The 12,880-nt window shown below is 30.0% G+C and overlaps 1 protein-coding gene across 18 annotated transcripts in view; it reads right to left on the bottom strand.

Annotated features, from left to right (window-relative positions):
* Window positions 1–121: 121 nt before the first annotated feature.
* Window positions 122–12,880, bottom strand: part of LOC129798743 (dorsal-ventral patterning tolloid-like protein 1) — a 152,386-nt gene continuing 139,627 nt past the window's right edge. For 13 of the 18 annotated variants that reach the window (XM_055842067.1, XM_055842059.1, XM_055842118.1 and 10 more), the window contains 5 exons: window positions 11,124–11,527; window positions 10,888–11,054; window positions 10,642–10,825; window positions 6,217–6,396; window positions 122–3,485 (listed from right to left, as the gene is read on the bottom strand). In XM_055842067.1, coding sequence (XP_055698042.1) covers window positions 3,262–3,485; window positions 6,217–6,396; window positions 10,642–10,825; window positions 10,888–11,054; window positions 11,124–11,527 — 1,159 coding nt within the window. In that variant the 3' untranslated portion in view covers window positions 122–3,261. Of the gene's footprint in view, window positions 3,486–6,216; window positions 6,397–7,058; window positions 7,606–10,630; window positions 10,826–10,887; window positions 11,055–11,123; window positions 11,528–12,880 lie in introns of those variants that run through there. The other 5 variants (XR_008751462.1, XR_008751463.1, XM_055842142.1 and 2 more) reach the window with 4 other exon arrangements.

Below are 12,880 nucleotides of genomic sequence, written 5' to 3'. Positions count from 1 at the left end.
TTATTGTAGAAAAATTCAAGCTCTTTTGGTATGTTTATAAAATCACCCAAATCCTCAAAATTCTATTTGGAAAATTTATCTATTTGGGAAAAAGAAATCAAATATTAGTTAAATGAAAAACTTTATTCTGTGTTACATACAATTTTATTTCTTTTCTTCTTTCGAATTAAACAGTATTTATTTACATATCAAATAAATTCCATATTTTCGTTAACTCGTTACAGTTTTTTCTTATTACCGTATTTTTTTACCACATATTTCAATATTAATGGGTATAGAAAACAAAGTTTCACATTTCCTATTAACATCATTATCAATCCTGACTTGCTATTCTTCCCCCCACATATTCTCATGATCACTCCTTGTTTTTTTTCTTTTCTCATTTAATATTATTACATGTTTATTTATTATTTTTTTTATTATTATTAATATAACAGTTTAATTTTGATTATAACAAACAACATTAGGAATTTTTATACAAAACGTTGCAACATGTTTTTTTCTAAGTTTTTTTTTTAATTAGTTTTTTCTTGTTTCATTATTATTAAATATTATATGTGGATTTTACTTATTCATACTTCTGTTTGTTTTAATTCATTACTGAGTTTGCCATATTATTTTTAGTAGTATTTTTTTTCTTCATTTCTAAATGATATTTGGGGTGACAGTTTATGTGTCGTGTTGCGTCGCTTCTGCATCAGTGAAAAAAAGATTTATCAGTTTGAAAAAATTGAAATGTATTTTTGTGAATATTTGTGCTTTTGTTTTCCCATTTTGTCTCTTCTACTTTTTAGCGTGTTGAAAATTATTTCGAAATAATTGAAAACAAATAAAAATAAACCTATTATTGAATCACTCTCAAATAATCCCTCAAGCATCTAATTCGTTTTTTTTTACCCTGTTTAATTGTGGAATTATGAGAAATAATTAGAACACCAAATAATATAACAGGAAAAAAAGTTTCAATGATTATTATTAATTTGTTCTAATCCTTTCGCTCTCGAAAATGATTGAAAAATATTCTACGTAATTAATGTATTTATAGCCGAGAAATGGAGTTTATGTACGAAAAAATTTGGCCGTGATGGACAATATTCACAAAATTGCACATTCAATTCACATAAAATTGTGATATTTATCCCACTATAGGCTTGTTTCAAGAAAGGAAACAAAATTATCCACTTTTCTTGTTGAAAAATTCAATTGCATTTCAGAACATTTTAACATACTCTTCACTAATCAGAAGATTCTTTTTTTTCAATTTTTCTTTGACTTGTCTCGCTATTTATTTAAGGGGGGGGGGACTCTCATATTAGTTACTGTATTTTTTTTTAATCTCCTTTTTTATTTCATAAATATATATAAAACACGTGCTCTATTACAACTTTTTGTGTTTCTTTTTTTCATGTTCTCTTTTAATATTCATCATCGATTAATGTTTACCACCGCGATTCTCTTGTTAAATGTTTGAATATCTCTAATTATATTGATTTTCTCTATATGAACTTCTCATTTTACTACAACTTTTCATTTGGATTTCAGTGCAATAACGAAAAAGATTGACGGAAATGCAAAAAAAAAGTCTGTTTTTATTTGATAAATTTGCGCATTCGTTCATTTGCATTTATTTTCTTGATTTTAATTCCTAAATTGTTATTTCTCACTGCAAGTGATGTCTCATCTCTATTCTCACATTCTATTATTAGTGTTTTTTTTATAATTTTATTAATTGTTTGCCCTATAAAACCGTAGACAAAAAGTTACTTTTCCGAAATTATTTCACTATTTCGTGTGATATTTCTAAAATTTTCTTTTACCCATTTTCAAATTTAAATCGCAATGAAATAATTTCGGAAAATCTAGTTCATCACCTTATTAAAATGTTAATTTTTCTTTTATGAGTGTCAATTTTTTAATTTCTTTTTTTTTATTTTTTTCACTATAAAATGCCGCATTTCGTTATAAAGTTTTTTTTGTTTTTAATTATATGAATATAATTTTCATACTTGTCACTCATAATGTCTATTAGAAGATTTTTTTTTTCCTTTTTCTTTACTCCTATGCTTATTACATTCTTTTCACTACTCGTAAGCGTCAATTGTTTTTGGATTTATTTAGTGAATTGAATGGAAGTTAAAGAAAAATGTTTCGTAAAATTGAGAGAATATATAAAAAGATAAAGGTTAAAATTAAGAGAAAAAAATTAAAATGTATTGAATACAAATTTCGGTGAATTAATTTTGCAAAAGGGTTTCGCCATTATTACTTGATTTTGCATTTTAATAATAAGTTACACAAAAATCTACATTCATTTTTTTAAATATTTTTTTCCACTCTCTTTTTTAAGACATAATTGTTTAGTATATTCTTCATTTTTTCACCTTGTTTTTTTATTATTAAACATTCAATTATATTTTTTATTCATTTTGTTTTTATTATTTAGTCATGTTTTAATTAATTTCACCTACATTCATGTATTCTTTAGTGTTTGAAGTTTATGATTTTTTTGTTAAGTGGTGTAATAGTTTATTTAAAGAATTTTGTGTGATATTTGTCGCAGAATTTTTAAAAAATATTTTTTAGATTTTATGTTTTTCATTCCCTTAAAAAATTGATTTTTTTTGTTATAGAAATTATATGTAGGAAATATCTAGAATTGTGATTATTTATCCCATTCTGAAAATTATTTCTTATTTTTTTTTATTTTCAAAAATCTTTTTTTGGGTTTTTCAGTGCTGTTTACATCATCATAATTTTCTTTCATTAACAATAAGTTTTTTCACCTTTTTTTTATTATTACAAATATTAAAATTACGGTTTTCCTTAAACATTTAGTGGAAGTAGAGGTTGCTTTTTTTCGTACAATATTTCTGCTACGGTATCTTTACCTTTTCTTTTTGTTGATTTTATAGTTTCTGCATTTCCTCCTATCCTCTCTCTCAATTATTGTTCCTAGTGATGATGGTGTACAACTTTGAAAATAATTTTTGGGAATTTTCATAAAGATTTTTAAGGATCCTTTTCTGCAACTCAAGAGAGGTGTTATAGTATCTGGAAGTCATCTAAAAGTCAGTCAGGATGAGACAGAAATGTGTATCGAATTGTTTTAGAGTTTTTTTTTTAAATTAAACGGCCAAAAATTTCCCGCCAGTAATTTTTTCTCCCCCTTTGCTCGATTGTGCTCCTGTATGGCAATTTTGCAGATAACTAAGGCGTGATTGCTTATGATGAGAAAAGGGGTGAGATGCTTTCCTCCTCCTGCTATACACTCTCCCCATTATTCGAAAAGCGATCAATGTGGCCAAAGAGATCATCGGGATCGTCCAATTCGTCATTGATGCAAATGTGAGGCGGTACACTTGTGGGTGGTAGAGGCGCTGGTGGAATGGGCAGTGATCCACTGTTTATGGCGTGCAAGCTCCCGGACAAACTGCTGCCACCTTGAAGGTGACGACGACTTGAACCAAGTCCTGCAATAGACAATTCTACGGTAATTCCCTTTTCCAATTCTCTATTTCTAAAACTGCATCCTCTAGATCAGTGATAAGCAAAAAAATGACTGGAAGGATAATAGCTGGTTTTATTAAGGTTTTTACCTTGAATTTATATCGTAAAATAGATTTTAAGAAGAAAGATCGTTCTATATTTTCAAATATTAAGGATCTAACTAAACTTTGGTTAAAAAGTTATATTTATGTATTTTTATATATATGAATATGAATAGTATAAATCCAATAATGTTAACGCATTTGGCTTTTATATTTTCTGTAATTAGTCGATTAGTTAGGGAAAAGTGCCCATACTTTATATGATCCCAAGCTTCGTAATAACTAATTAGATTCTTTACAATCTCATAGTTTTTGTGGTCCGAGGTGAAATCTGATCTCGTCAGATCCCAATTTTGGATTTACACGTTCTGACACTCATTTTTTTGGGCCAATCGCACCTATATTTCAAAAACTAAGGGAAAATGTCCAGCTTTTAAAATATAATACGGAGTCATATATTCAGAAACATTGGCAAAATTTAGTCATTGCTTGGGATCGTCCGAAGCATAGGTATTTTCCCCTATTAATTCACTCGTTAAAAATTGTTTCAATGTATCATTTTGCAAAATTAGCTTGAAAGTTTGACGGTAGAATTTTATATATTTTAACAATATTGTTTAATCTCTTTGGATTAACTTTTGCAGTTGTACTGTAACCGTAACCATATCTCATGCACTATTTATACAAATCTTTATACATACCATTCAGAGATTATTTAATATTTAATCAGAGTAATTTAGTCTTCATTGTGTTCTCAAAACTGCTCAAACTTGTGACTTTATTCTATATTCAAAACTAGTTTCTCATTATTTGTCTAGATATATGATGACAAAGTTGTTTATCATGTCTAACATCGGTAAAAGAATCAGTTGTTATTTATTTTTTTATCGTTCGAAAATTTAGAATTGATTTGAACCAGCTCCAATTAGTCAAAAGTCCAAAACCATTTCAAAAATACCAAATCTTATTCAAATCAGTTTGAAAACATTCTCTATATTTGCTTTTAAACAATTTAAAAAAAAAAATCTTTATTGGAAATGATTTATTTAAGATGTCTCATAAGGGCATCAGTTTGTATGTCTACCTGTGGCTTTTAGTTCTTTTAACAATCTGATGTACGAACAGGTAGGAGGACCGACGGACAAACAGTAAAACGTCTGCTATCTTAAAAATTAACTAAAATCGAAAAGAAATAATAACTAGAAGGATGATATAAAAAAAGTAAATTGCTTAATAGAAAAAACTCAAAATATACATTCACTTTCTCATGAATTATATTATATAAAATATTAAGATACAGTCATACAAAATATCAGGTTTTGCAAAAATTAGTAATATGAGCTTTTTAGAGAAAGTTCATGAGTGGAACACATTAATGTTGTTTATTTTTTGATTTTGCAATGTTTTCCGTAAATGGGGTTGGAACTAAAATGTAGCTCTAAATTCAAACTACAGAAAACTTTTCTATTGAATTAGTTTAAAGATATTAAAACTGTGATAGTATGTATTTCATGTCCTAATTTTTGCTTTAACAATTTTCTTAAGAGGTCACGTGTAGGTTTTGTAATTTCCAAAAAAGTCATTATTTTTTTATTTCTTTGTGTCAATAAGTTAATAATATCATTTTAAAATTTCAGGACATTCGAAATTAAAAATTTAGAAGAAAAGTCTTTAGAGGTCACCTTTACCAATTTGTGTCGCTATACTTGGCTTTAGAAATGACGATTTTATATCAGTTTTTTACAAACTTCAATTTTTGAAATCAGTAGACCAAATTTCTCAAAAACCAATGTCAGATTTCATGAAATTTTTTACACTCCTTATAGATAAGAATGTATTGTACTTGGATGAAAGATTTTCTTTCATCTTATTGATGCAATCCGAGTTGCATCCGCGACTTCCCTATCAAGCGGCTTTATGGCGCAGCTACCGGCCATGTCCAAGCGCTCTCGACAGGGTTTCGCCAGAGACTGACTTAACCCTCCCCTTACGAACTCGAGGCAACCATAGGCGCACACCCATAGCCTCCCCTTATGACCCGGTAGCTCGCTCCTAATCCGCTATATAGACGTAGGAGGAGAGAGATGATGCAACATTATGAGTCGCTCCTTGCAAAAATCTAAATTTCAATTTTTCAAAAATCCTTCGATTAAATACAAGTTAAATAAATTGTTTTCCTTTGCTAACTGAATATTATAATTGTTTTTCTTGATTTCAGATGTATTTATTATCATACCGCAAAAATAGTTTTTTTTTTTCAAATTAGTCGCCGAAAATCAAGTTCCAATGGCTGCATTTTTAACATTTTTTTGTTTTTTTTTTTTTTAAATAAAAATTGAGAAAAATATTTTAAAATTTGTAGTTTTACGTGCTTTAGAGCTTAAATCACTTATGCTAAGAAAAATTGGAAAATATGCTACATTTTTAGCCTTCAAGGCCCATATTATTCCCTAAATTTATTAAGAAATTCTTTCTAAAGAAATTATAAAAAAAAATAATTAAAAAGAATTAAAAAAATATTCATACGAAGGCTACAAAATCCTAAAAAAATACTTTAACAAATTATTATTAAAAATGTGTAATTCAATATTATTACTTATGTTGATAAGGCTTATAGAGGTTATTTGGGGTTTAAAGGCTCACTGATCTAGAGATATGAGACACTCACCTGTGGCACTTGTTGTTGAGTCGTAGTGCGCAGCATTCCTATGCAGTCCCAAATGCGGAAGATGTCGGCGTTTTCTTCTTCGATGACACAGTGTGCATAGGAGACAGATTAGGAACGAGCCTGCGGCTATTGATGTTATGATCAGGACGCCGTGATCCTCGTCGGGAGCCGCGAACATGCCTTTAAGGATGGATTAAAGAGAGATTGAGGTACATTTGCTATTTCCTCAGTAATTCTTATAATAGTTAGAGAATTTGGCAAAAATGATGATTTGCTCCTAATATCTCTCTCTTTTTTATTGAAATCTTATTTTCTCAAACAAAATGTGGTATGTGTCGTTCTTTATCTGTGATTTGTGCTTTGTGTGTCAAATGATCGTTCTTAGATGTGTCTTCAGCTTTGTGAGTTTTCATTTAAAATTGTGGATATTGAGAATGAAATTGCACTAAATTGCATTCTTCTTGCACTAAATTATGCCTTTCTTCAGAAATGAAATAAAGATTACTTAAAAATAATAAAAAAAAGATATCACGATTCATGATTGCGAAGATAAATTGTGCAAAAAGAAGATATAGAAGAAAAAAAAATGGTAAGCGACGATCATGCTTTTTCTACCCTAAAATAGAAAATTTTGTGTAATTGGTGCATGTTTTCTTATGGGTGTAATTTGCATAAAGAAAAGTCTATGTCTTTCTGGTGTTAGATGAGAATGTGGCAAAGGATTTTTTTTTGTGTTTTTGCGATTGAGATCAAAGTGTATGGCTACACGATATTCTGTCTGGCTACTCAAGTGTGTAGTATAAACTGTTTAATGTTAATTAGAGAAGGAAATGGAAACTCACGTGTCAATAAAGAAACAGTTTTTCTCTCATCATGGCCACTAGCATGCACAGTGTTTTTTTTTATATTTTGTTTGGTATTATTGAGGGATTTTTTAATTAGGAAAACCATGGGAAAAACATTAAAAATTTGTCATATTGCTCTTGTCATTCAATTTTTTTGGGATTCTTGCGGATCAATCAATACCAGGAAAATTATCTTTTTGTACAGGAAAATCAATAGAGACACCTCATTAAGTTATACTTCAAGACAAAAGGATAAACATAAAAGAACTTATAAGTTTTTCTTTTGCATCTATTTTACAGCCAAATTGATTTAGTAAAAGAATTATTCAACTCAAAAAATATCATATAAAAAGAAAATAACAGAGAAAGAGTAAGAGGGAAATTGTAAGATTTTATGAAAAACTTCTATAAATTTTCCCTTCTATAGCTGATGTTATGTTTACGGGATGGTAGTGTTAGAAAAGGATTGCGGAGATTGAGACACTGGCCCACAATGTGAACGCCAGGAGTTGTTTTGGAGGTAATTGTACGCCACTTTCTCCACCTGGTCACGTCAAGGAATAAGAAAGAGAAGAGAAAGAAAAGATGGAAATAAGTGTAAAGTCTAGAAGAAAGTTAATATGATGCTTTCGTTTTAAGGGATTATTAATGCACTTAGAGAAATATGTGAAAAATCAGTTTTGCAGATTTTTGCAATACATTCATTCGTTCAAATTTGTTTTACAAATTGATATTAAGTCAAAATTGTTTTATTATTACAATTGAAAAAAAATTGCAGTGACAATTTTTCACTAGGCTGGGCTTGATTTTTATACAACTACGAGAATTTCCAACTAAAAATTTCGAAGTAAGTAAGTCATTTGCAATTTTTCCCTAAATTTCGAAAATGCGATATTTTTAATTATGTGTAAAAATTAATTAAATACGTAATTATTAGTAAAAAATCCAAATTATAGCTTTCATTCTATTTTTTTTTTTTAATTTTTTCAATATTATTCCAAAAACGTTCCAAAATGTCTTATCGTAAATATTTTTGTTACGAAAACAATTTTTATTAAATTGATTCTCAGTAAAATGTTCTGAATATTTTGGTTCTCCAAGTGAGTAAACCCCTTAAATTTCGGATGAGAAATGAAATTTCTTTTCACAAAAAATCGCGTTATCTGTAGGTTAAATTAAACAAAATTACTATTATAATATTATTAGCAGTGAAGGTTCTTTTTTCAAATTAAAAAAATCCAAGCAATTTCAACAAAAAAATTAAAAGCTTTTAAAACGCGAATATAAATTTAACCTATTATTTTGTGAGTTACTCATTAACTTTTACGTTTATATAACTTTATTTAGCAAAAGAAAAGCGGAAAAAATTTTACTTGGATGAGATAAATCACAAGTATTAATTCATGTTTGTCCAAAACATTTACGGCATTCAAAATATATTTTCAATTGATAATTTTCATATTACCGTATTAAAAAAAAAACCAAAAATTTCCTAATAGAAAAAAAGACAGAGAAGAGAAAAGGGAGGATACACTGAGAAAAATAAACGTGCTTCGTGCTGGCATTATCATGTAAGAATTTTTCCACACAAAAAAATACTCTGAATTATTGGACGTCTGTTGTGAGATCATCTTTCACTGTATTATCATGGTTTCTGTCTAATCACCTAATAGTTTGAGAAATTTTATATAATAATTTTTAAATATAAATATCCTTGTAACTAAGGTCACATTCACACATAAGAAAACAATACAACAAAAGTAATAATTATAAAATCAATAAAAAAAATTGAAAATCTAACGAACTGAAAAAATCAAGATAAAAAAATATTTGTAAAAATGGTAAATTTAGCTTATTTTAAGGATACACTTGAGGAATGTTAAATCATGTTTTTGCAATTTTTTATTAGTCAACTGGAAATAAATTTAAATAGCATTAAAGTGGTATTCTAAAAATGCTATAGGTCCTTTTTTAAACTTAGATTCACAAAAAAACTAATTTAGGCCACACCTACTTGATTTTATGGTTTCTTCTATAGTCGCACGTACCAATTAATAAATCATACCTTTTAAGAGACTTGTAATAGAACAAAATGAATTGTAGAAACTCTTTCGTATGGCAAAGTTATAATTATGGTGCTACTATTAATTTGCCCTCAGCTCCTTCAAATATTTGAAAGATTTTTTTATTATTATTATTATTCCCAAGCAAGACACAAATTTATTCTATTTGTAAAATTTCGAAATTGGAAAAAAATACTATTCATTTAGTAGGGGAGACTGGGGCAAAAAGTCACAAATCGAAAATTTTAAAATTCAATATCTTCCAAGATAAATAAGATAGCGGCTTAAAATTTTTTCTATAGATAGCTTGCATAGACCTTCTTCGATGTTGTATGTTTCTTAGAATTCGAACAAGGAATTTAGAAAATAAAAGAATATCAAAATTTTTAGCCTTATTTTTTAAATATTTTCTTTCAAGTTCAAATTATTTCCTAAATAATTTGGAGTCTTTCAATACGAAGCCACAGTCTATTTTAGAATTTTACAAAGATTCTTCTCTCAAGAAATTTTTTTATTAAGAACGACCACTTGGGGTAAAAAGTAACAAAAGGTATGGAGCAAAAAGTAAGAAAAACCGAAACAATTTATGATGTCTTACGGCAAAAAGAACATCAATGCCATGTGTCGCCGCGCTTGTTGTTTGCATTGGTCAAACGATTTGCAGTCTTTTGTGTGTTTTTTTTTCCAAAATAGCTTGAAAAGCGTTTTTATCGTTCAGATAGTGAAAACGGTATTTTACAAAGGTATAGAGGACCAAATTTCCCATGAAAATGTGTTATCTAGGTTTTTTTTAATTTACGGAATCCCGTAACAAAGCGAATCAAAATGTGATAATATCCCATGTCTGATACTATTTGCCCCAGCATTTTTGAGAATGGTCACAAAATTACCTTTTAGAAAACAGCTCGATAAATATATTTCATTACAAAATACAGGAAAATTACTTTCACAAAGTTGTAGAGCGGTAAATTTCCTATAAAACTGCGCTAATTAGAAATTTCTGGGGCGTTCGAGTAGTTTGTAAAAAATATAAAATATCCGTTTTGTGACTTTTTGCTCCAGTCTCCCCTAACCAATTAGATTTTTGTATGACCGAACAATTAAAGCTAAATAATTTTATAAATCATTAGGGGCAGAGGGGAAGGAAGGATATAAAATATTTAAAATTTTGAAAATAATGCCAAACGCACAATAACTTTTGTTTAGTAAAAATGTTTTTGAAATTTCAATGAGAGTGAGATCTAGATCTAGTCATCTCGCTCATTCTCATGGAAAATTTTGGAAAAATATTTACAAACAAAAGTTATTGTGCGCTGGTTATAATGACAAACGCACTTGTTTTTAAATTGCAAAGACATGATTTTAATCCTAAGTGTATTCACTCCTTTAACGGAATAAACTAAATAATTACCATTGTAATTCAAAATCAATTGGTTAAATGCTTAATTATAAAGAAATTAAGAAAATAATAAAACAAAAGAAAATGAACTGAACCGTTCGACTCACTCACGACTCACAATGCATTTCATCGGAATCATCTCCGGGTCCACAGTTCTTCACGTTGTCGCAGCGCAGCTTTTCTGCGATGCAATAGTTTGAATGCTCACACATGAAGTGATATGTGGGCTCGCACATATTCGCTATGCTTGATGGTGGCCCCGGACCAGTGTCTTGTACTTCAGTCCAAACAATTCGGAAGCCCTAAAATATTAATCAGTCTGTTAGTAAGGCCATATCGTATTATGCTATAGAGAATTTTATACCTGTGCACCGATAGTCTTATCGGTCGTTGTGAAACTGATTCTAGCCGTTTGCCCCTGGGACATGTAGTGCCATTGTTCAGCCAATTTCTCTCCGCAAAGCTCTTGGGGCGCAGCATCGGACTCTGGAAATGTCCATAAACGTAACACGGCAGCCGGACATCCGCGACCTGCATGAAACATTGAATATGTGTTCTTTATCAAGTTCTTTACCAAGGTTTTGACAAAGACATGCATACCAGCTGGATCTCCTTCGACGGAGAAGACTTCAAAATTGAGCAAAATCTTGTATCCAATTCGTGCTGTAATGTACCAATTGCACGCACTCGATGCCAATCCCTTTCCTGGCCCATGGTAATTTGCAGGAAAATTAGGCGATGTGATGACACCCGAATCTTGCCCAGTGTAGTTACCACCACAATCCCCAAAAACAGATTTGGCTGCTTCGAAGATGTAGCGCGCTTTGAAGCCACTAGCAACATTTTCCTGATCAGTATGAAGGAAGACTCGAATACCCACTGCTCTTTGTGGACTCTCTACAGGGCCAGGAGCAGTAAAGCTGCAGTATCTGCCCAGGAAGCGATCACTTCCATCACGATACACCACATACATCTCCAGCCAGTCCTCAAGGCATACATTGATGCTGAATGATGGAGGAAACAAAGCATAAATGTATTCGTAAGTTAAATAATTCAATAAGCAACTAAGAAACTCTCTGACCACACCATTTTCATATGTATGATAATTTTCTAATATGGATTACAAAAGTCCCCAACTTTCTCCGAAAATTGAAATTCAAATTGATACATTTCGATTTTGACAATGTTTGTTGGAATACATAGAGTATGGGTTATATTGGGTTGGGGTCACACTATATGTATGCGACATGCTTCAAAAGATCCTCAGATATTGAATCACTCAAGTGAATTATTCAGTGGAATCTCTTGGAATTAACACGCAATTAAATTTTCCTCGTGAGAGGACAGACTCCCAGTGAAGCTTCCAAAAGTTCCAAAGTCTTCAATAAACATAGAATTTCTTGGGTGAATTTGCATTTTTTTAGGTAAGCACACTCTTTCACCCTATGCTATATATAACAAGTGTTTGCTAATGACATGAAAATAGATTTTTGGGGGTATTTGCTGACGTATTAATATTGTATTTCTCATTAAAACAATTTACTGGGATTAAGTGGGTTGTTCAAAATTTCTAGGGATGGAGTAAAAGTTTTCATGTTACTAAATAATATAAAATGCTTTAATTTATTTTGCCTAACAGAAAACTATGGGAGAGGTGGGGCTACTTTGAGCTGTGGGGCTAGATTATTATACGACTTTTTCGCCTCTTTCTAAATCAAGCTGGTTCTTACAATTATTTTATTTAGATCCAAAATTGTCTTATCTATTCAAATTACATCATGTTAAAACCCAGTTTCCTTGAGAAATATGCAAAAATATCGTATAACAATGTAGCCCCACAGCTCAAAGTAGCCCCAATTCCCCCTACAGCGGATATGTTCAGTTAAGTCTAAATTTATCATATTATGGTAAAAATTCAAGGATCATCGGGGATCCTTTGAAACGAATAAGTACAAATAAAATAGATGTGATTATGAAGGAATCACACCTAAATCATCTTTGCAGTTCTCTAAGATGCAGTTCTCCCACTCAGAGGTGTAAATGTGCATACAAAATTTTAAGAGACACAAAGGAAGACAAAGGACAAAGGATTAAATATGATCCATCTTTTCAAAAAGGATCAAATATGATTTATGTATGATCCTTTTATTTTTCCAGTACAATTTTGATGACGGGACATTGAGATTTTTCTCTTAAAATCTTGAACTAGCTTTTTTTTTTCAAATTTACAATTCTTTTATTTTTTATTTTCAATCCTGTGGGATATAATTTCAAAAAGTATGCATTTATAAAACTTATAACTAATTTTTTATAACATACCTAAAACCGAAAGTCTGTGTAAATATTTAATAATTTGG

This window comes from Phlebotomus papatasi, chromosome 1, assembly GCF_024763615.1.
Source record: "Phlebotomus papatasi isolate M1 chromosome 1, Ppap_2.1, whole genome shotgun sequence".
Lineage (NCBI taxonomy): Eukaryota > Metazoa > Arthropoda > Insecta > Diptera > Psychodidae > Phlebotomus > Phlebotomus papatasi.
The sequence above is the reverse complement of the archived record's forward strand: the minus strand, read 5'-3'. Positions and strand labels throughout refer to the sequence as shown.